General features: G+C 38.0%; 1 protein-coding gene across 1 annotated transcript in view; it reads right to left on the reverse strand.

Annotated features, from left to right (window-relative positions):
• Positions 1-23,197, reverse strand: part of LOC107665348 (midasin-like) — a 56,560-nt gene that overhangs the window by 26,019 nt on the left and 7,344 nt on the right. The window contains exons 14-55 of the mRNA XM_016456184.1: positions 22,889-23,037; positions 22,743-22,803; positions 22,432-22,643; positions 22,167-22,270; positions 21,936-22,080; positions 21,299-21,395; positions 21,039-21,152; positions 20,529-20,676; positions 18,697-18,804; positions 18,435-18,586; positions 17,298-17,476; positions 16,148-16,356; positions 15,773-15,919; positions 15,541-15,682; positions 14,362-14,496; positions 13,790-13,928; positions 13,104-13,242; positions 12,841-12,971; positions 12,426-12,564; positions 12,144-12,273; positions 10,927-11,184; positions 9,694-9,891; positions 9,362-9,570; positions 8,544-8,666; positions 8,200-8,397; positions 7,994-8,101; positions 7,707-7,895; positions 7,526-7,615; positions 6,895-7,158; positions 6,556-6,820; positions 6,033-6,192; positions 5,487-5,603; positions 5,194-5,402; positions 4,589-4,737; positions 4,297-4,496; positions 3,404-3,630; positions 2,335-2,448; positions 1,776-1,905; positions 1,590-1,696; positions 1,322-1,455; positions 1,073-1,233; positions 857-977 (exon numbers count right to left, since the gene is read on the reverse strand). Coding sequence (XP_016311670.1) covers positions 857-977; positions 1,073-1,233; positions 1,322-1,455; positions 1,590-1,696; positions 1,776-1,905; positions 2,335-2,448; positions 3,404-3,630; positions 4,297-4,496; positions 4,589-4,737; positions 5,194-5,402; positions 5,487-5,603; positions 6,033-6,192; positions 6,556-6,820; positions 6,895-7,158; positions 7,526-7,615; positions 7,707-7,895; positions 7,994-8,101; positions 8,200-8,397; positions 8,544-8,666; positions 9,362-9,570; positions 9,694-9,891; positions 10,927-11,184; positions 12,144-12,273; positions 12,426-12,564; positions 12,841-12,971; positions 13,104-13,242; positions 13,790-13,928; positions 14,362-14,496; positions 15,541-15,682; positions 15,773-15,919; positions 16,148-16,356; positions 17,298-17,476; positions 18,435-18,586; positions 18,697-18,804; positions 20,529-20,676; positions 21,039-21,152; positions 21,299-21,395; positions 21,936-22,080; positions 22,167-22,270; positions 22,432-22,643; positions 22,743-22,803; positions 22,889-23,037 — 6,511 coding nt within the window. The remainder of the gene's footprint in view (positions 1-856; positions 978-1,072; positions 1,234-1,321; positions 1,456-1,589; positions 1,697-1,775; positions 1,906-2,334; positions 2,449-3,403; positions 3,631-4,296; positions 4,497-4,588; positions 4,738-5,193; positions 5,403-5,486; positions 5,604-6,032; positions 6,193-6,555; positions 6,821-6,894; positions 7,159-7,525; positions 7,616-7,706; positions 7,896-7,993; positions 8,102-8,199; positions 8,398-8,543; positions 8,667-9,361; positions 9,571-9,693; positions 9,892-10,926; positions 11,185-12,143; positions 12,274-12,425; positions 12,565-12,840; positions 12,972-13,103; positions 13,243-13,789; positions 13,929-14,361; positions 14,497-15,540; positions 15,683-15,772; positions 15,920-16,147; positions 16,357-17,297; positions 17,477-18,434; positions 18,587-18,696; positions 18,805-20,528; positions 20,677-21,038; positions 21,153-21,298; positions 21,396-21,935; positions 22,081-22,166; positions 22,271-22,431; positions 22,644-22,742; positions 22,804-22,888; positions 23,038-23,197) is intronic.

Consider the following 23,197-nt stretch of genomic DNA (forward strand, 5'->3'; position numbering starts at 1 on the left):
GTAAATACATTTCTATTTCATATAAATACTGTTCTTTTAATCTTTCTATTCATCTAAAAAAAATCTTCTGAGAAAATGTATCATGGTTTCTACAAAAATATTAAGCTGCACGACTGTTTTTAACACTGATAATAATAGGTTTCTATCACACCAAATCAGCATATTACAATGATTTCTGAAGAATTAAGTGACACTGAAGAATGGAGTAATGGCAGCTGAAAATTCAGCTTTACCATCACTGCAAAAAATTACATTTTAAAATATATTATGCAATAATGTGCAATATTACTTATTTTACTACTTTAATTTTTCTATAAATCTGACTGAGAAACGCACAAGAATCCCAATGTGCCTGTACTGTAATGTACCTGTGCAAATGGCAATAAACTTAAATAACAATAATAATAATATTAAAAAAGAAAAAAATATTTTAAATTGTAATAATATTTCACAATATTGCTGTATTTTACTAGATTTTCGATCAAATAAACAGCTTTGGTGAGCATAAGAGACTTCTCTAAAAAAAAAAACCATTTAAAAACCATACCAACTCCAAAGTTTTGAAGTTTTGGTAGTGCACAACAGGCTTTTTAGCCAATAAACTAGACTGTTTCCCAATCAGTAACATACAACTAGCTGAATTTTACATTAAAAAGAAAATCCCTCCAAACATTTGAACGGTAGTTTATAATATAAAATGAGAGGAAATAATTGGGAGAGAAAAAAGGAATGGGATCAAGACGCATCACAATCTGGACCTGAACCTGTATAACCCAATGAGTAAAACAGATCAACACTGCTGTGCCATGGAATTTCAAAAGGTTACAATTTCTTTGTGTCCTATATATCGCCTAACCTTAAATGGCAGTGGCTTTCCTAATGTTTTCTGAATGCCCTTCAGAGCAGAAGCCACAGCCACAGAGCTGGAAAGTGTGTTCTGGATGGCCGTAGAGATGGTGTGTAGTTCCTGTTGGACTCTAAAATGAACATACACAACATAAATACAAACAAACAAACACTATAGAGAACATTACATGATGTATTTTTATCACATAATAAAGCCATTACTCACTCATAGTCACTATCCCCCATCAAAAGCTGAGGCAGCCGCAAAATGAGATTTTTGTGCACCCACTGCCAGTGCAGGGACATCACACACACACCCCGAGTATCGGCAGACAGAGAGTTACACACATGCCAGAAACGATCCCTCCACTGCAGCAGCTGCAGGATCTGGACACACAATCACATCACCATAAACCAACTGCAGAACAGAGCAGCATGGCTATAGTGACAGTGTTCTGAGGAATAAGTTTCTGACCTCAAACATGAGGTGGTCAGAGATGTAGGGCTGACCGGACTGCACAGCTTGCAGTACGAATGAATCCCACAGGTCGAAGAATGAGCGCAGGTGGACCAACACTGGATGAGGCAGGTGGCCTATGTCAACAGTCCCTATAAAACCCAACTTTATAATGTGAATAGTGACATACAACCCAGGCTTTTTCACTGAATGTTGATAAATGTATTTATAAATGTCTTCTAATATCAAAAGTGTATTTTTAACAAGGCTGTGGGAGTGTGTGCACCTTTTGAGAAGGCAGTGGTCAGCCTAAGGGCACTGTTATAAGGCGAGCTGTTTCCAGTACTGCTGTTAATAGCTGCTCTCTCCTCTCTGTCCATCAGCAATATGATTCTTTCAAAACATAAAATGTTAGTTTCCAGACATTCTATTTTACTGGAATGTTTTTGTAGTAAAAATTATAAGGACTTACCTGTTGGCAACAGCGTTCAGTGCTTCCATGAATTCCATGTATCTCTCCTCATCCTCAAAGTTGCAGGTGTTGGCCAAAATGTCCAAGTACTGCTTGTTCCAGCGCATGTCTACCAGAATCCTATAGTCATCTGGTGAAGAAACTAAATTTAGTAACTCCACAAGTCAACAACTGAATACGATGGGTTTTTTGGAACTATGATTCTGAGTATTCCAGAGTACATGTTAAAGGCCATGAAGTGGCATTCCCAATGCATTTAACTTCCATAATGTAACTGACATCAGAATGAAACACTAATTTACCAGAAAATAATATAAGGTTGTATCTATCTGGACTTTATTGAACTGTTTGGTCAGTTGGATTAATATATCATGATATGGTTTTCCCTTACTCACACGGCCTTAGTTACCATCATATCAGTAGTTTAAGAGGAAGAGAGTTATTATGAAAGTTTTTAGAGTAACAGTCACTGATTCTTCATGCACAATTGGGTATTTTCGAAAGAAAGAAAACAAGGCTGAATATTATTTCAAGTGGTCTTAAAAGTATGTATATGTACCTGTGCTGTGTGGCTGCAAGAGCTCTGCCAGACATTTGCCTTTCCCGATGAGCTTGCTGCTGAATACGGCCTTCAGCGCTGTGCATCCTGCCTCCAACTGCATCAGAGCTGCATCTGCACGCACAAGTATGATCTCAGGACTGTGATAGATAAGCACTCAAGCACTCAAATTTTCCTTTCTCTTTGGAGTGTTACAAGCTCTTGGTGCATAAAGAAGATCTGTAAAGTTGCAAAGACTAAAGTCTCAAATCCAAAGAGATATTCTTTATAAAAGTTAAGAGTCAACCATGCCTACCTAAAACGGCTCGTTCTAACACGCCCCCACATTTCTACGTCACGATGTGGGAAGATTTGCATAACGCCGCCCAAATGTTCAAGCAAAGACAGAAGTGTAACTTTTATTCTCGCTGAAGTATTGTTATTGCCGTGTGTTTCGTTGTGAAAGCGAAACTACTTTGTCTGGCCTTCCAAAAGAGGACGATATCCGCTTCGTCATGCCTAGAGCTGATCCTTGTTGGTCGCTGAGGAAATACATCAACTTCGTGCTTTGGATCGCCGGATCGGCTTTCACCGTGGACGAAGCGGAATCCAGCCCGGGGTCGTCACGTGGTTGCCGCAAGCCCGCCGGCCTCTGCTCACTCTAGCTCTTTTGGAAGGACATGACTAGAAATCAGTGGTTAAGTTGTATTTACAACACTGTTCCAGAACAGTTCAACCCAAATATTAAGATAATGGGTTTTATTGGTTTTGTCTGGTCATGCCGGGAGACGGCATCACAGTATGGTAAGGGGCGTAACATTTCCGTCACAAGCTTGAGGTATCCGGCCAATCACAACGCACTGGATAGCTGGCCAATCAGAGCACACCTCGCTTTTCAGACCGATGAGCTTTGTAAAAATCTACGCGTTTCAGAAAGGCGGGGCATAGAGGAGAAACAATAATGTACAGTATGTGGAAAATAATGTGTTTTTTGAAACTTAAACCGCATAAACACATTTCATTACACCAAATACACCAAATAATCTTCTTTTTAGCAACATCAGGCTGTTTTTTTTTCTATACAGCCTACCTGGTGCATGTTTGTAAGTTTTGGTAAGGTGGGAGAGCCAGCTGGTTCTGAGGACCCAGTCACTGTGAGAAGCTCTTTCTGTCAGTATTTTAACTGCTATTGGGAGGAGGCACAGTGCATTCTCAGCTCCACCGTCCAGTCCTCCACCTCCAGAAAACTGCAGCCCATCCAGCACAGCACCGCTCTGCATCGCCCTCTGCAGGTCAACCAGGCTCAGTGGACGATTCCTGAATTAGTAAAAGCTTATTATTATAATTCTCAATAATATATTATTATATAACTAGTTATATAATTTTTTTGGTTTACAAAAATATAAAAAAGTTTTTTTGCTAACATTTTTGCGAACTGAAATAATAATAAAATAAAATAATTAAACTAAATTACTAATAAATGAAATTTTCATGGTTAAAAAACAAAATAAATTAACAATGAATTAATTGTTATGATTCAGTTTTAACTGCAGTTTCACTTGCGCATTATCCATTTATCAAATAAACAAATAAACAAACACAAAAATACTGATTTGAGCTTAAATGATTATGTGAAAAGAAAGAGTTTTGAGTATTACGATACTTCAGCAGCTCTAAAAAAACTACAACTCAAATAAAAATAAATAGATAAATATACAGAAAAAATTTGAAGCTAGAAAAAAATAACCTAAAAACTAAAACTGAACTAAAAACAAAACAAAACTAAACTTTAATTATGAAATGCTTTAAAAATGAAGTAAAAAATATGAAAATGGAAATCGAAGTAAAATGGAAATGGAAATTAAATAACTTTAAATGTGAATAACTTTCATGAGCACAAACAATATTAGAATCTCATTAACAACCAATGAGGTGGCCAATAATGAAATACAAAATGATTTGTATGTATACTGTAATTCGGACCTTTTTCCGTATAGACTGAGAGTGTTGAGGCAGTACAGGAGGACCTGTCCGTCTCTCTGGACACTGGAGAAACACGAGTCCTCAGGGCACAGCAGGGCTGAGGGGATGCGGTCCGGCCACACGCCCGCACACAGAAGCCCACTGCCCCAGTCCTCAGAGTCCAGCACTGCCAACTGCCTCTCAATGACTTCCTGAGCCAGCTGAGACAGGAAGTGAGAGGTGAGGTTGATGTGTCAATTTTATGGCATCATATATTTTAGGTTGTCATGGGTTATGAAAAACATCCATGTACCTGCTGGTTAGCAGTGGTGCGCTGACAGAAAGCATAAGCTTCTCCACAGGCCTGTAGAAGGGCACTGGGCAGATCAACACCTCTCTGGAGCTGACCAGATAAATGAGACGCAGCATGGAGCAGAGATGACATGGATGATGCAGGTGAGTCTAGAGGACATTTAAGAGAGAATATCCATTAAAACATCTCTAAAAGTCGTAACCAGGGTTTTTATAGTAAACTAAAACCATAAAAATGTTTCCTTACTTGAAATAAATTAAATGTTAACTGAAATAAACTACAAAAAACTTCTCATTTTAATTTTGCTTAACTTGATATACTAAAATAACTTTAAAATTACTTTAAAAACTTAAAAATTTATTAAAAAAAAAAAAAAATAGACATACAAATAAGTAACTAATAAAAAATATAAACATTTTTAAAATATAAAAATAAATACTAATTCAAAATATAAAAAAAAAAAACTATAATAGTATAGTATATAACAGTATACAATCTTGATGATAAAATAACACTGCTCTAACCTCAAATATAAATGAAACAATAACATTAAGTAAAAACAATGACAAACTAATAACAAAAGGTTTTTGATCCACATATCTCACCCCATATGGTGTTCTTGATTTCTGAATGAATGGAGATAAGCAGGTCGCACACGCAGTCTCCCGTCACACCCAAGGTGTGTAACACCATCTTTAGATCTACAGTGTCCCAGCACACGCCCTCATGTTCGCCAGGGATGTAGATTTCAACACCGCGGTTTCTCATAGCTCGAGAGATTTCCCCATGTGTGGGATCCATGGTGAGGAACAACCTGAAAAACACAAAGTGAAATAGGATTGAGCAAAAGCAGTGAGCATTCACATTAGGTTTGAAACAGTTTAGGCTGTGATTGTACCTGAAGTTAGGGTGGGGGGTAATGGTGGGTATGGTTCCATCAATGATTCCACGTTCATTAATGGTTAATGCCCCGCCAGGCTCCAGAAGGGCGTTTAGTCGATCCAACACTGAAGGGCTGTAACACGAATAGTTAATTTAGGAAACTTCATCTGAAAGGGTTGAGTTATTTTATTACATGTCTACCTGGAATACATTACTTACACTGTGCTAGTTTCATGTCTTGTATCGCTCTAAATAAAATTCTTAAATTAAAAATTGAAACACAAAAACAATATTTCATGCCCATTTAAAAAAAAAAAAACACCCATGTTTTATTTTTCAGTAATGAGTGTTGATAAGAATGTTATTTCAATTGGTAGGCTACAAGTGAGTGACTTTTTGTGTTAGAAATGTATCCTTGAATCATTTACTCAACTAATTCATTAAAACACAGACAGTCATTTTTCTTTATTAAAATGTGCATCTCTACAAATCTACTAAGAGACTTAAAAGGGGTGTTTAAGCATCTTGAGCATTTTAAAAAACACGTTTAAAAACATCTGACCTGCAGAAGTTGACGTTGTCCATGAGCAACCAGTCTCCAGCCTGCAGCGCCTGGACTAATGTCCCATCCAGCCACTCAAAGCCACCATGAGTCCAGCCGTCCTGCATCTGAGCCAAACGCTCCTTCAGTAGAGTGAAGTCCATCTGCAGCTTTGACATGTCTGCAGTAGACAATCAGAGATTATATAACACTCAAACTCTTTTAAATGGATTACAAGGCTCAAAGTAAAGATTTATTTTTTAATAAATTTACATTTATTTTATATTTTCATAACATAATTTTACATTTCTGATTTCCAGTAATAATTAAATATTTTTTATTTATTTTAATATTTTAAATGTTATTTTTACATTTATTATTTAATACTAAAAATAAATATATTAAAAGCAATTTTCAACTCATTCATATTGATGATTTTCTACTCATTCTAACTCAAATTCAAATCCAAATGTCTCAGAAAACCAAAAGTTTGAAAGGCATATAGAAGGCATATACTCAGTCTGATGTGGTGTAGTGCCCTTACCTGTTAAGACCTTGAGTTTAAGGTTGAGTTTGTGTAGCAGAACAATAATGACCTCCAGTTTGTTTAAAGCCTCAAATGTAACCATGCCCTCTGTGGTATCCAGACCCTCCTCTCTCAGCCAGCGGCGGAAAGTGCTCCACGTGCTCAACAGAAACTCAGTGTCCTGCACCGCCCCATCCAATGACATCAGGCCTCGTCTGGTCACCATGGCAACCACATAGTCCATGCTCTCCAAGACCTGCTGCCACGGCCGTATGATGTCCACCTAAAAACAATAACCAGGTTAATGACACCACCAAATTAAAGAAATAATCAGCTTGCCTCTCATTTCCAACTGACCTGCTCAAAACCACCCAGCAGCTCCGTTGTGTCCATGGCGCTGTTCATGGCCATGACCCTCAGTCTGTGTCCTGTTAACAGTGCAAGCAGATGCACTAGACTGCTCTTTCCACTCGCAGTGGGACCCACCAGTATGACCATCCACCCCATCTCCACACATTTCATCAGAGCCTCCAGAGGACGCAAAGAATGATGGGTAATCGACAAAGGAGGGTCCAGAGCAATAGGTGCCCCTCCACTACGCTGCAGGACTGAGTAACCCAACTACATGTGTGTGAAAGAGAGAAAGAAATATTTTCGAATACCAAAGACTTTTATTATAGATCAATTATTACAGATTAAGGATTAAAATAAAAAAGGATTAAAACCATTAAAAATATGATATGATTAATTTGATTATTATTATATATTTTTTTATTTTAATCCTTAATCTGTACCTTTTTGTGACTACTATTTTTTTTATCATTGCCTCTATTAATTATATTATATTACATTATATTATATATGATCAAGGATTAAAATAAAAATAGATTAAAATCCAATAAAAAAAATTAAGACAATTTATATGATATGATATGATATTATATTATATTATATTACATTGTATTGTATTGTATTGTATTGTATTGACCTGCAGGCTCAAAGGGGTGATATGGAACTGCCTGGAGCCCATGTAAGGTTCAAAGTCTTCTCCAAACACCTTCCTAAACACTGCTAACACCTGAGGATAGAACATTTATTATTGATCAACAGCTGTATCTTCATGTATCCTAATAATGAATGCTAAATGCTATTTAAATTAGCATGGCTACCTGAGCCTTGTCTGCCTCAGTCCTCATGCGGTCTGCATACACAAGTCCAACATGTTGCCCAGGGTTGAAGAAGCCTGGTGATTGGTCTGTCTGCATCAGCTGACACCAACGGAACAGGTCACGGAGATTAAACTCCCATGGTCCTCCTCTCTGGCCCCATTTCCTCTCAACCGTCACTTCTTGGACAAGCTTAAGAAACAAGAAATCAAGATACAAGGGGAGATGTTCAAATGTCAATTAAAAGAACAACAGAAGAATACCAGTGAAATTAAGCTTCGTCCACTTACCCGGTTACTAAACTGCACCATTTTTGAAATGATCACATTGTCAATGTTGGGAAAGATGGAGTCACCAATGAACTGCATGTCTTCATTGGTTAGCACATCCACATAAACCTGAATGAGGAAAATACAGAATCCAGATCCATATCAAATGTGTATTTTGAGAAAACATACAGAAAATCATTTGAAAATCATACAGAAAATAATTTTACCTGAGTGAATCTGTTAAGGAAGGACCTGGGAAGGCCTCTGCGTCCTCCTCCCTGTGTGAATGGGTTTTGGCAGCCGAAGATCTTGGTCTTCTCATGCTGAACGTGGAAGCTCATGCCCAGCTCAGGGATGTAGATTTCAGCACGATGGTCAAAGCAAGCGTTCAGACCTTCTAGCACTGACTGGGAGGCCAGATTTAGCTGTAGAGATGACGAAGACGAAGAAAAAAACAACAATCATTACAGCTACTCAACTAATATAAACACAGATTTAACAGAAAGATATTTTAGAGTTATAATTTCTTAATTATTAACTAAGACCAAAACACATTTCTATTTATCCACACCTCATCCAGGACGATCCAACGTCCAGCCTTCAGCCCAGCAAGGAGAGGACCATCACGCCACACAAACTCCCCTCCTTTCCCACCTTCCACCGGCAGGTCTGTCCCAAACAGATCCGTTACATCCTGTGCAAAGAGGACAAAACAGCACAATGAATTAAAAACACTCTTTGAAATAATATATAGTATCCCCTGGAGATTTATATAACATTGATGCCTTTTTTTCACCTGTCAAAAAAGGTTTCAGTTACTACTCCAGTGTTGTGATCTAACAGACACCCAGTAGAAAGTAACATGATTTAGAAACGGCACTAAACTCCAGCAAGATAAAGACCTTTTATGATAAAGTCCTTTTATGCAAAACCATTGATCTTTATCTACAGGTCAAGTATAATAATAGGAGCACTGAATCATCTTGGAGAGAGTTTTATCGTCTTGACTGTCATAATGAGTGGAGGATGACTGACAGCCGCAGTAGAGAGAAGAGTTTACACAAACTTGAATTTAACGACTTAAATATTCATCTGAACCTCACATTAAACTATGGGCCGGCTTCAGAACACTTAGAATATAGTGCACGAAAACTTCATGGTGCTTTATAATGTTTTTATGCCTTTCGTAGGGCTTAACAATAACAGAATAGTATACATACAATATTGGATTTGGATCGGTCTCATCTAACCGATACCCGATCTGGCAGAAAATGGCAGTATCGGAGCCGATAGCGATACTGAGTATCGGATCGACGCACCTCTGATTGGTTATCAAATATCAATTAGATTGTGTTATACAAAGCAATGCTAAAAACAAAACTGACATACAGTTTGTTCAGATAGGTTGATCCTGACAAGATGGTTCCCAGAGGCCTTGGCAAGGGCAGCAACCAGGCTGGTTTTGCCCACTCCAGGTGAGCCCTCGAGAAGTATTGGTCTCTGAAGCTTCAGTGCCCGTAGTATCCTCTGAGCATTAACTGCAGTGGTGCCCGCACTCAAAGTATAGTCCGATAGACTCCTGCCCTCACTCTCAGGACCTGTGGGTAGATCAGACTATATGTAGCAAACAGAACCCAAAAGTCCTATCTGAGAAATGATTTGATAACAACAGAACACCCAGCTTTAATATATGTACTTTTATATTTTGGTAGATTCCTCACCTGCAGCAATGTAGAAGGGGTCAATGCCAAAGAAGTCTTCACCCCACTGGGGCTCTCGGGGGACACTAGTGTCGTAGACTCGGAGCGTGTCCTGCATCTCCTCATCTAGCTCTGTAATTCTGCTCAGTCTCTTCTCCAGGTATTCCATACTCAATTTCCGTGCCACAAGGGCATTCTCTGCTGCCGACACTGTGGTTCCTAGTTCCACAAAGAAAAATAATAAGGCCATTAAGAAGGATTTAGGTTTTCCTAAGTAGTATGGTAAGGGATAGTGGTGGGCAATATACCGGTAGACACGATTAACTGGTAGAAATCTGTCAACCGGTAGAGATCTTGAATTATTGTCTTTATGGCGGTTATGCGCTCACGTCACGTTGCTGTGCGCCGTGGTCACGAAAACGTATCGTTTGCACAAGTTTTTAAGCATTGCGGTTTAAAAACAAGTGATTTTAAGCCGTTGAAACACAAACAACAGCGCTATATGAGCACTTTCTGTGAGACTGTTTCTGAGCGCTGTCTGAGAGACATGTGCAGGCCGTGCTCATGAATCCGCTGCTCATAGAGCGCGGGAGTAATTTTGCCTCTTTATTGGCCTTGGACAGTTGAACACACATACTTATATGTGTCAAAAGTATCCTCGTAAACACATCATTTAGGCCTTAAGTGAAAGTAAACAGCTGAGAAAGAAACACATGTGTAACAAACAGTATATTATCTCTGATCTGTCGGTCTGTCATTCATGTTAATCAACAACATTGAGAGAAAATCGTGAAATAAAATGACTCGTATCGTGATATAAGATTTTGGTCATATCGCCCACCCCTAGTAAGGGATATTAGATCTGTAAAATGAAATACATAAACTACTGTTCAAAGGATTGGGGTCAGTAGGTTTCCCTTCTTTTTAAAAGAATTTAATACTTCTAGTCAACAAGCATGCACTAAATTGATCAAAAGGCATGCATAATGTAATGTTACACAAGATTTCTTTTTCAAATAAATGCTTTTTTTAAGCTTTCTATTTATCAAAGAATTGTGAAAAACAGAAAAATATATCATGGTTTCCACAAAAATATTAAGCAGCAAAATGGTTTTCAACATTGATAAAAATGGATAATGTTTCTTGAAAATCTTACTGACCCCAAACTTTTAAACGGTAGTGTATCTTACTCCTCTTGGTGGTAAATGGGTACCAAAACATGAAAAAGGCAGTTTGTGCTCGCTCTTCTCTCACCTGAGCCGATTCCATCCACATACACAAGGCATGCAGCATGAATAAAAGCTGTTACGGTGTCCAATCGCAGGTCCCATTCTGGCTCCTCCTCCTCCAGCTCCCCCATTGTCATGAAGCTGTCCTCATCCCACTCACATACTGTGTTCATGAAGTTCACCCATGACAGAATGTCTCGCACGCTTAGAATACACTGTCGGCCAAACTCCTGATTGGTCAGCCAGTCGATGAAGTCCAACATGAGCTCTGCTATGTCTTTACCTAGGACGGGAAGAGAGGAAGGGCAATGATTAGGGATGTAACAATTCACTCAACTCACGATTTGATTCACGTTTTTTTTTTTTTTTTTTTTACAAAATGAGATTTAAGACAAATTATAATAAAAGAGTGTTTTTATATTATTAATTTTTTAGTCGCTTTGGATAAAAGCATTTGCTAAATAACAAAATTTAAATATAATGTAAATGTAAATAACAAAACTCAATAGAAATTTTAAAACAAGCCCCAAATCAAATAAATAAGTAACACAAATAAAATAAATCTCTTCATATAAACAAACTAAGGCTTTGTCTGTGCTCTTTCCATTTAAAATTAGAGGCAACCACTGCATTTTATTCATGATCCAAACAAAGATGCTGCATACATGCAACATGAGCAGTTTTTAATCTAAATTACATTGTATAATTTCGAAATTTGAAGCAAAAACAGAATGGTTTGACTTCAGTTTTGTGAAACTATGCATAAAAAATATCTGCATGAGACTGAAACAGCAGACGAGCTGAATGAGACGCAGATTCACTCTCTGCCAGCAGGTGGCGCTTAAAGCTGCACTTAAGAACTTTAATATGCATTATACAGAGGCAAGAGGAAAAGAAAAAATACCATCTAAACTTTTCTAGTTCCCCTCAGACATAAATTCATATAAAATCCTACCCCTAATTGAATCGCGATTTGTTTAGCATCTCAACCGATTTGAATCGTCACATATTTAAATCGATTTTCAACCGGCTCGCGGTTAATCGTTACATCCCTACCAATGATGACACTAGAACAGTGTAGGAGATTGATTGCCAGGGACAATAAACATCTATTTAATTTAGTGGTAATTTAACAAAGCTGTTTGACTGTAGAATCCAGCAATTGACTAATCAGATTCGAGTATTTCAAAGGGTTTGAAATAAAGCTTTTGGGAATTGATTGCTCTGTGCAGAGTGACTCACCTTGGTGGTCATGCTGGTCCAGAGAGAGTCCAGGCCGTAGATTGTGCTGAATGATCTGCATTAGATCATTACAACTGTTGCTCTGGTGGCACCAAATCTCTGTGAACCTGTTCCTGAGTGCTGGAGACAGCTGTACATATGCAAACACACGAGGGCCACTGGTTGTTTGTTTCATCCATGCAAACACAATCCACTTATTTCACTATTAATAATAATCTTTAGAAAATATCTAATAACCTCAACATAATGTTCCTCATCCATGCTAATTGTCCATGTACTGACCTCTTTCTTTCCAAAATCCCCTCCAGGGTTCATGGTGGCGACAAGCCGAAACTTCTTCCCGGCAATGATCAGCTCAACATCTTCATCATCTCCACTGCCTTTTTCTGCCAGCACCAAAGATTTTTCAGTCTCCAACACGCTGTACAGGACACACAGACAGTCACATAATCACTTTAAACATCAGATGTGCCAATATCACTGATACTTAAGTGATTCGCATTGTCCTGATGTGACTCAGGAGTTGCACATTTGGGGCACAATTTCAATTAATTTTACCTAAAAACAAAACAAAGAAGTAGTTTCAGGCCTGTTTTTGAATTTTCCAAGCAAAACTGAATTGAAAACTTTTTAAAGTACAATTTAAACACTCTGTTAATGAGCTGTCAATGTGAGGACACTGAGCGTAAAATCCCACCTGTTGAGTCTCTCCAGCACAGAGTCATCTGCCAGCGAGATCTCATCCATTAGAAACACGCCGTCCTGTTTCATCGCCAGGACCAGTGGTCCATCATGCCATTCAAACAGACGGCCGTCCTCCGCATCAGCCTGAAACGTAATACATTCATGTCAAATCAAAAACAGCATTGATGAATAAGCTATAAGCTGGTGGCAGTCTGATTTTAGGACTGAAATTGAGAGTTTTTTTCAACTCAATAATCTTATAAATATGAATATTACCTGTTGGGTTCCCGTGTGACGAACAGGTCGAAGGCCACCCAGAAAGTCAGACGTCTCCATATGCAAGTGGCAGTTCATGGAGAAGAACTTCTGACCGGCTAATGCAGCAAACAACTGGCAGATGGTGGTTTTACCACAGCTGCAGTAAAGGAGAGGAACTTGTAAACCATTCGAGCTTCTTTTATCTGATTAATATTTAAGCTATTAAAGGTTTTAAAGGCATATTTGCTGAAATTTTTTTGATTGAAACAGGTGTTTCTATTTGATATTGCTAGATGGCAGGTGGTATTAAAGCAGTAGTTCTCAACTTTTTTTTTTCTTCCCTGTAAGGCCCCCACATTGTCAATATTTGTCCCCCACATTTACAACAATATTTGGAAAAAAAATCACACCGATAATCTGATAAATTACATTTTGTTAACTTTTCGATCTGTCAAAGGAAACAGACATGGACTATAAGCCACAAAACTCTCATTTCAGTTTCATTAGGTCTTTAAAATTAACATGACATCACTTCTTAAAACATGTTTAGAAAGTATTTCTAATATAACCATCTAGATGTGATTAAAACAACTACAATAAAGAAGCTTTCACTTTTATTTGCAATTATCTACTACAACATAGCCGTAGGTCAGATTTTCGAACCATCTCACTGAGGTTTAATTACGGATTGAATAAAAGCTTACCCTGTGTCCCCGACAAGTAGGACAGACTCTCCAAAATGAAGTGCTCGTCCCACTAGCACAGCCAGTCTTCTCATGCCCTGGGTCCACACCACATGACCAAACTCTTCAGGGACACCCCCAATGCTGTCCACAAACGGGCCTGCCAAGTGCCAAGCCATCAACAACCATCAATATACCAAACTGAGCCAGCCAAAACAATCAATCTGGCCATTAGTTATAAAGTGAGCTAATCAAACTGATCTTTAGATAAGCATCAGAATCAAGAATTTAACAGATCATGGAAAATATTTTGCCATCTTAACTCATCATCAGCATAGATGGAAATAAACATCAGAAGATACAATCGATAAACTAACACTAAACAACTGTATAAGAACACGCTGGAAGTGAGGGTTGCTAAGATGCCTTATTAAGGGATTGTCATTAGACTGTGCAGTACTACTGGTATTTGTTTATGTGATAATGCAATGGAACAACCAGTGAGAACAACATTAGTAATTGAAAGTCATCGACCTGATGTCAGAATGCAGTGTGCCTCTGTGGTCAAACTGTGTTTGTGCTTATAAACTCACTGAACTGAGAGGTGACCTGAGCTTCAGAGAAAAGAGCATCTAGGTTCACAGTCCTTTTAAAGTGCTTCTCCAAAATGTTCTGGATGGTTAGCGCTTCCTCTGGCTTCCTGACACGACCGGCCAACAGCATGTAGCCTGAAAGAGTGAAAACAATGATTATTACATTTTGAAATCTTGAAATATTAAATAAAAAATTTGGGGTCAGTAAAATTTGTGTTGTAGGAAATTAATACTTTTCATTGCTCAATTAATGCCTTTCATTCAGCAAGGAGGCACTAATTGATCAAAAGTAGCAGTACAGACTTCTACACTGTTAATGAAAATTTCTAATTTTTATATTATATTTATATTTATATTTCAAAAATTATTTCTGAAGGATCATGTGACACTGATGACTGGAGTAATGGCTGCTGAAAATTCAGTTTTGCCATCATAGGAATAAATTACATTTAAAAAAATTTAAAAGAAAAAAGTTATTTTTAATTTTAATAATATTATTTCACAATATTACTGTTTTACTACTAAATAAATGCAGCCTTGGTGCACATAAGAGACATGAGATAAACATTTAAAATATCTTACAGACACCAAACCTTTGACAGGGATTAAAATTCCGTCGCTACGACGGATTTCCGTCAGTTCATAAAGACAGTCACTTGCTTCATTCCTGAATGAATCAGCCGTTCGAACGAATCAATTGAATGAATGATTCAGTATTTTCTTTTTACCTTTGTAATGGCATCATTTTCATCTATGTCAAATTCAAAAATGTATGTTTATAATCTTTTTAAAATTTATATTTAAAACAATATGTAGAATAAGACAAATAAGTTACCAATCATATGAAATTAGTATTAATAAATTAATATGTACTACAGTGGTGGCACAGAAGAACACAAAAGTGGCTTGTAGGTACATTTTCAGACGTTTAATGAGGCTCAGAGGTGGCATGAGTGCAATTAAATTCAGAAATTCATGTGGAGATTAATGTTTTAAATATAAAATTTTGAATACAGAAATATGATTCAAATAACTGAAATTATACGCTAAAAATGAAACTAAATCAACTGACGGAAATCCAACGTAGCGACGGAACTTTAATCCCTGCTTTGAACTGTAGTGGACATATTATATATATTTTTACTCCATAGGGGTCAAAAGTTTGTCACTGGACGTTACCGTCATCAGCCAGATGTTGTAGCCAATCACGCGAGGTATCATTCTGCTCCTCCAGCCTATAGCGTTCAGCCCAGCGGAACAGGTCCCGTAGGGTAATGTACCCATGTTTCCCAGCAAACACACTGGATCCTCTACGTAAGGACTGACACAAATACAACCATATCAAAAAATATAATCACAAACTTCTCAAACTTCATTCTCATAAACTGATGTAACAAAATGAGATGCACACCTGCAAGTTCTGCATGACTTTGATGAGTTTGGAGCAATAGGATGGGGGCAAACTGCAGCGCTGATGGAGAATGTCCTCAAGCTCTGCACTGGGCAGCTCATCAAAATGCAGCTCCACAAAACGGTTCCTAAACGCTCGAGACAAAACCTGCACAAAATGAAAGACACATGGCTCAGACCCTACAGGATGTTTAGATTTAATTAATTTAGTGCATTAATATTCATGAGGCCTTCCCGAGCAGTAATGTCAGAACCAGCACATCAGCACCTCCCAATTAGTTCCCGCATTATTGTTGCAGATTACAGCTATAAAAGGTCAAGAAGGCAAGGCTGCTTGAAAAACAGGTGGTAGTTATTAAAAATGTATTGAACAGACCTTTCTGCCCCCATAAAGCCCAGGAGGATTCTGGGTGGCAAAGAGCATGAATCTGGGGTGGGCTTTGACCACTTCCTGTGTCTCGGCGATGAAGAGCTCCCGGTTGTCATCCAGCAATCTATTCAGAGCCTCGAGGACATCAGTGGGGGCAAGATTCAATTCATCTAGAATGATCCAATAACCTTTCCGCATGGCATCGATCAGCACGCCTTCAGGGGGGAAAAAAACATTGTTTACATGAAAACATGACATAAACATAAGGTCAATCGAACACTGAACTATACATTAAAGGGGTCATATGATGTTGCTAAAAAGAACATTAATTTGTGTATTTGGTGTAATGAAATGTGTTTATGCGGTTTAAGGTTCAAAAAACACATTATTTTCCACATCTGTACATTATTGTTTCTCCTCTATGCCCCCGCCTTTCTGAAACATGTCGATTTTTACAAAGCTCATCGGTCTGAAAAGCGAGGTGTGCTGTGATTGGCCAGCTATCCAGTGCGTTGTGATTGGCCGAATACCTCAAGCGTGTGACGGAATCTCGACATGGCGGCAGCAACAATACTACAGCGAGAATAAAAGTTACGCCTTCTTTCTTTGTGTGAACATTTGGGCGGCATTATGCAAATCTTCCCATATCGTGACGTAGACATGTGGGGGCGTGTTAGAATGAGCTGTTTTAGGTAGGCGTGGTTGATTCTTAACTTTTATAAAGAATATCTCTTTGGATTTGAGACTTTAGTCTTTGCAACTTTACAGATCTTCTTTATGCACCAAGAGCTTGTAACACTTCAAAGAGAAAGGAAAAATTTAAATCGCATCATATGACCCCTTTAAGAGAGACAACGATCTTGTTTACCACCTCACATGGCAGTAAATACTTCAAATTCATTAATATCATAAGCATAAGTCAAGAGTCTTCAACCGTTTCAGCCCCATTTGTGGGTAGAGAGATGGAGCAAGGACCCCCTGATTGTTGCATTTTAAGCCTGGCCTATAATAACATGCAGTTAGTACCATTTTCATGTATTACATAATTTTTTACATAAAAATATTATTCTTTTAATGAATTTGCAACGTAAGCATTATAACAGATTCATATACTTCTACATTTTCATCCTAATGTGTGCATCAAAGCTTTTTTTACCTTCTTTGAAGACAAGTTTGCCATGCTCATCAGAGGAGTAGCAGCCAATGTACTCCTGGATATCGGTGTGCTCATGGTTATTGATTCGCACACACTGGTTTCCTGTGGCAGCTGAAAGCCATTTTATCAGACTCGTCTTTCCTACAGACGTTTCCCCCTGAATGAGCACTGGATGGATGCTAATCACCAAAACAACATACAAGTGTATATAAGACTTGTGTAGACAAAATAGTAAAAATTATGTAAAATGATTCCTAGTATGTAATAAATATGACAAGAATTAAAAATCCTAAGATGAATGGCAGGATGGCAAGTACACACACACATATATATCTGTATATATATATATAGTAGATATACTAGTTATATAAAACATTTTTAATATTAATATTATATTTAATCTATTTATCTATCAATTTTATTACAATTTTTGTACATTTATAAAAACAAAAAAACATAACTCAGTAGTACACCAATATACTGACTAGGCTGATTAGCCGCGCAAGCCGCGCAAATGACAAACAATATAACTTTGGAAGCCTAAACTTCAGAGTACACTTTTTAGTTGTCAACTACTGTCACCAATATACTGACTAGGCTGATTAGCCGCGCAATATTCGGAAATGACAAACAATATAACTTTGGAAGCCTAAACTTCAGAGTACACTTTTTAGTTGTCAACTACTGTACAGTGAGTCAATACTATTTACACAGATCGTTGAGTACTTGTTGACTACTTATACACAGATAAATAATTATGAGCAATATAGAGATTAGATAGATAGATAGATAGATAGATAGATAGATAGATAGAAGTGTGGAGAAAAAGGCTACTGAAGATCATGTAATCTGATGTGAAAAGGTTGATGCCCATAAAGTCCCAAAGTCACCTCTACATAGATAGAGAAATCAATTGATCACTAGATCTGAACTGTCCCAGACATATGGCACCAAAACAGCAAAACAACTCAGCCGTTATCATAATTACTACCCAAAGAACTAAAAGCGAATCACATCTCTTACAACAGTTACGAACCCTCCCACAAATGAAGAGAGATGCTTCATATGTAATATATATTGATAGTGGGATTGATCAACAGAATGTCACAAGGGACATATTAGGGTGAGTTTTCCTACCCGGCGGACACTACCCGTGCCAGATCTTTCAGGTTGAGCTTGACGGAGGGCGTGAGGATGTAACTGGGGTCTACAGTAAGTTCCATGTCACCCCGACTCAGCCAGTACTCCTCTATCCGCACACACAAGCGGTCCTTTGGCTGAGGGATTGGCTGAAGAGAGAGCACAGGATCATTTTCACACAAAGCACATCTACAGTCTATCCCTTCAGACAAACATTAGGATGGATCAAAGTGTCTCACTGTAGCTCTGAACTGATTACCTGTTTCAGACATTTCACATTTCCTCCTAGTATGTACTGACACACCAGTTTCTGCACAACGGGATGAGAGCTGCGATCCAGCTGAGTGAGAAAACTCAGACAGAAACCCTGCAGAAGATATTAAACATCTACATAAATGTACTTTACTTGTTTTCATTTTCTTTACACAATTCACATTGAGTATATATATATATATATATATATATATATATATATATATAAATACTGGGCATTTGTCCAAGGTCCCATGCAGACCAGTAGAGTGTCCTGATGAGCTATAAAAAAAACTTTATATTACCCGAAGTCAAAATATAAATTTTTTCGATTTTAATGACTATTCATGCCCAACACAAACAAATCTTGAACAATTTATCATATGATTGGTCTAAAACTTGCATTAACTATAATAAATAAAGCTGGTCAATGGTGAGCGGCAACTAGTGATGAGGAAAGAAACTGTATAACAAAGCTTAAAACCTGGTTACTCAAAATTAACTAAATTAATGTAAAAACAACTAACGAAAAAAAAAATGCAACTTACTTTCAATAATGACAACAAACGTGAATTTAAATTTAATGACACTGTTGAAGACTGAAGAAACCCACCATCTAATGTAACAACACCTAACCTGTTTTTTTAATTAGGTTATTATATTAACTTATACAAAAATAAGTTTTTGACCTGCAGAAGCTGGAAACCCATATGAATGGATAGATACTGATATTAGTAAATAAACTCCAACATACAGTGTACTGTGTACAGTTTGATTGGTTGAGTAGTTGTCATTGAATACTGTATGATGCAAAATATACTGTGGAAAATGCAGTGCCGATGGGTCTTTGACATCCAATCTACATCGTAGAAGAGCAGCATGTTGTGATGTGACAAAACTAGATTGCTTTCATTATAATCAATCAAGCTGTCTAGATTGCACATGGTGCAGTAAAGACACCATTATTCATAATGATGTAGCAGGACAATGTAGCTGGTTTGTTTTATCATGCTGCGCACTTTTACAGTAGGTACAGTGTGAAAGATCCATTCCCAGGGAAAGTCAAGTTCATTTGTCTTTACATGAACAGAAAAATTTTATTTCAATATTGCCATCATGTAACACACTTACTGCAACATACACAACTCACTATCTGATAGACTCTCAAAACATTAAAGGAACACTCCACTATTTTTGAAAATAGGCTCATTTTCCAGCTCCCCTAGAGTTAAACAGTTGAGTTTTACCGTTTTCGAATCCATTCAGCCGATCTCCGGGTCTGGCGGTAGCACTTTTAGCTGTAGCTTAGCATAGATAATTGAATCTGATTAGACCATTAGCGTCTCACTCAAAAATGACCACAAAGAGTTTCTATATTTTTCCTATTTAAAACTTGACTCTTCTGTATTTCTGTAGGCGCTGCGTAATATCATTGCGCCTGCTGCACCCATGGTACGGCAGCAAAGTTCCTTGATTATTACGCCGGAATGAGAGTATAGTTCCTAGCCATATCAGCCTAGAAAATCGCAACTTTTCATTTTCCGTCGGTCTTAGTACACGATGTAACTACAGAAGAGTCAAGTTTTAAATAGGAAAAATATAGAAACTCTTTGTGGTCATTTTTGAGCGAGATGCTAACGGTCTAATCAGATTCAATGATCTATGCTAAGCTACAGCTAAAAGTGCTACCGCCAGACCCGGAGATCGGCTGAATGGATTCGAAAACGGTAAAACTCAACTGTTTAACTCTAGGGGAGTTGGAAAATGAGCCTATTTTCAAAAATAGTGGAGTGTTCTTAACAATTCAGGCAGAAACGATGAGGAGGACAAATATATTACCTCATAGAGGGAGCGTTGGATGTTGTAGCAGGGGTCAGAGGCCACATACTTCAGAGCTCGGCACAGAGTACGCAAGCTGTAATGAGGCTTGTGACCCGTACCGTCCACTAGCCGAGTGTTAGCCTCCTTACGAACAGCCAAATAAAAACTGGGGGAAAAAGCAGGGAAGATTTTTTTTTTAAAGAAATTATATAGAGGAACATCACAATTATCTTTTAGTACAGCACCTGACCAAAGGGATGAACATGAGGGATGAACTCTGTAAGTTGCGTATCTACATTGCTTAGTATAAAAAACATATTTGTTAAGTAAAAACAAGCCATGTCACACCTAACATTTGAAACATCATTAATATTATCAAGAAATGCTGATTTGTTTTATAATGGATGTGCTATTGGCTACCAGTAATCTTCTATGGATCAAAATGCAAAAAACTGTGTTTTAGTAAGGCAAGTCAGTTTGCTGTTATATGGATGGCAATGGAGACCTACTGAAGAACTGTGCACAAACCTGATGATTCCATGGATGATGCCTCTGGTCAGGTTAAGGCCTTTGAGGTAGTCTGAGACCAGGGTTCGTAAATCACTCTCACTCTCCAGCTCCTCTATATACAACTCTGTAAATCTAATACATAAACACAAATACATTAACTTCATATAAATATATACAGTGAATGTACATACAGAAGAATGTATACATTTCAGTGTATTACATATGACATCTTCAAACAAATATGCTAGATATTTATTAGGAGTCCAAGCCCCTCTCACCTGTTCCTAATGCCTAGTGGCAGGTTCCTCTTGCCTACATCAGTGGCTGGATTCATGCAGGCAAACAGGCGGAAGTCTGGATGACGAACTAGAGGCTCTACACAGAATGACATCATGAAAACAGAATAAATTACCTCAGAAAATGAAACACTTATAAACTACTAAACAACTGCAACACATTTGGTAATAAACAGTAATTTAGCATCAAGCGCACTTGCAAATTTCTAATGTATTGCCATTCAAAAATGTTACACCAATTAATAAACACAAATAATAAATGCAGTTCTTTTGAACTGTCTGTCTATTAATCAAAGAATCATGAAAAAAATCATAGCATGGTATCATTGCTTCCACACATAAAATTTAGTCTTGGTGAGCATAAGAGATTTCTTTCAAAAACATAAAAAAAAAAAAATTCATACCGACCCCAAACAGTAGTGTACAACTAGACTATTTCCCACTCAGTGACTTACAACTAGCTGAATTTTCTCTCTCTAATGGATTTTATCCAAAGTGTTTCAGGAATACCCTTACTACAGTCAGCCTAAAGAAGCAGCCTGAGGAAAAGTAAAGTACTACTAGGGCACATATTTACCCACTATACCTCTGTCAAAAAGCCACTTTGTGTTGGACTCACCAGTATCGCCTCTATCCAGCAGCACCAGTGACCCGGCACTGCCCTCCAGCAATCCACTCAGACACTCCAGCGTCTCTGCAGCAGCCAGATTAATCTCATCTAGCAGGATCCATTCACCTTTCTTCACAGCCTGGGCTAAAGTCCCCTGTGCAGACATACAGTCAGTCACAACACACAGGAGATTACAAGAAACAGAAGAGAAAGGAGGGGAGAAGAGGGAGGGACAATTACCTCCACAAATGCAAAGACCAAAGCAGATTCACAGGCTCGAATCTGTTCCTGTGTCTGACTGAGTCTGAGAGCCAAAGCCTCCCACTGCTCCTGCAGCAAGGCAGCTATGAGGAAAAAAAAGAGAAAAAGATCACTGAAAAACATGTAGTACAATCTCAAAAGGTTTTATTAACCTCATTAATGAAAGTTGTACACAAAGAAATTTGAAACTTAAAAAATTACTTAAAGAAAGAGTGATGTAATTGATTTGAAACTTCAGTATTACCATTGGGTTTATCATGCAGTTCCTTGATTAGTGCTGATTTGCAGACATGGTCCATGAGCTTCAGAAGGTCCTGCCAGCGTTTGCCTCTGAAGCAGGTTTGGACATGCCCCAGGAACGGCAGGTTCTGTTTCCGTGAGTATGTCTGGGAAAAGAGGTCCTCAAATGCTTCCCGCAGGGGAAACAGGATGATCTTATGGTCCACTGGTTTATACCTTCAATCATCAAAGATCAAGGTCAGCAATAAACCAAGTTCGCAGAGAGCTTCCACCACATTTTGTACTGTCCATAATTCTTGTCACTTGTCTACTCACCCTCCTAGTAGGTCAGCTGTGTCACTCTGTTGGTTCATGTTGACCACTCTGAGTTTGTGTCCTGTAAGAGTGTAGTAGAACAAAGCAGGAAGTGAACAATGATGTAGTGTTAAACATACTCGCTCAGTGAAGTTCAGTTGTGTTACCTGTCATTTCCGCCAGGTACTGCACAGTAGAGGTCTTTCCTGTGCCCGTCTCCCCGACCAACAGGACAGGTTCTCCTTTAGTGACACACACTGAGAGTTGCTCCAAAAGTACGGAGGATGGCCGGGTGGCAGCAAATGTTTGTCTGCCTCTGTGGGGCAAACACACATCAAATATGTAGGCTACAATATCATTTATATACTATTATAGTATTTATTAATATTTTGAAAAACTGAATACAATTTTTATATTTCCAGTTTAGTTTTGTTAAGTGCTTTTGTCATTTTTACACATTTTTGTTTTTATATATA

This window comes from Sinocyclocheilus anshuiensis, unplaced genomic scaffold (genome assembly GCF_001515605.1).
Source record: "Sinocyclocheilus anshuiensis isolate Anshui unplaced genomic scaffold, SAMN03320099.WGS_v1.1 scaffold199, whole genome shotgun sequence".
NCBI lineage: Eukaryota > Metazoa > Chordata > Actinopteri > Cypriniformes > Cyprinidae > Sinocyclocheilus > Sinocyclocheilus anshuiensis.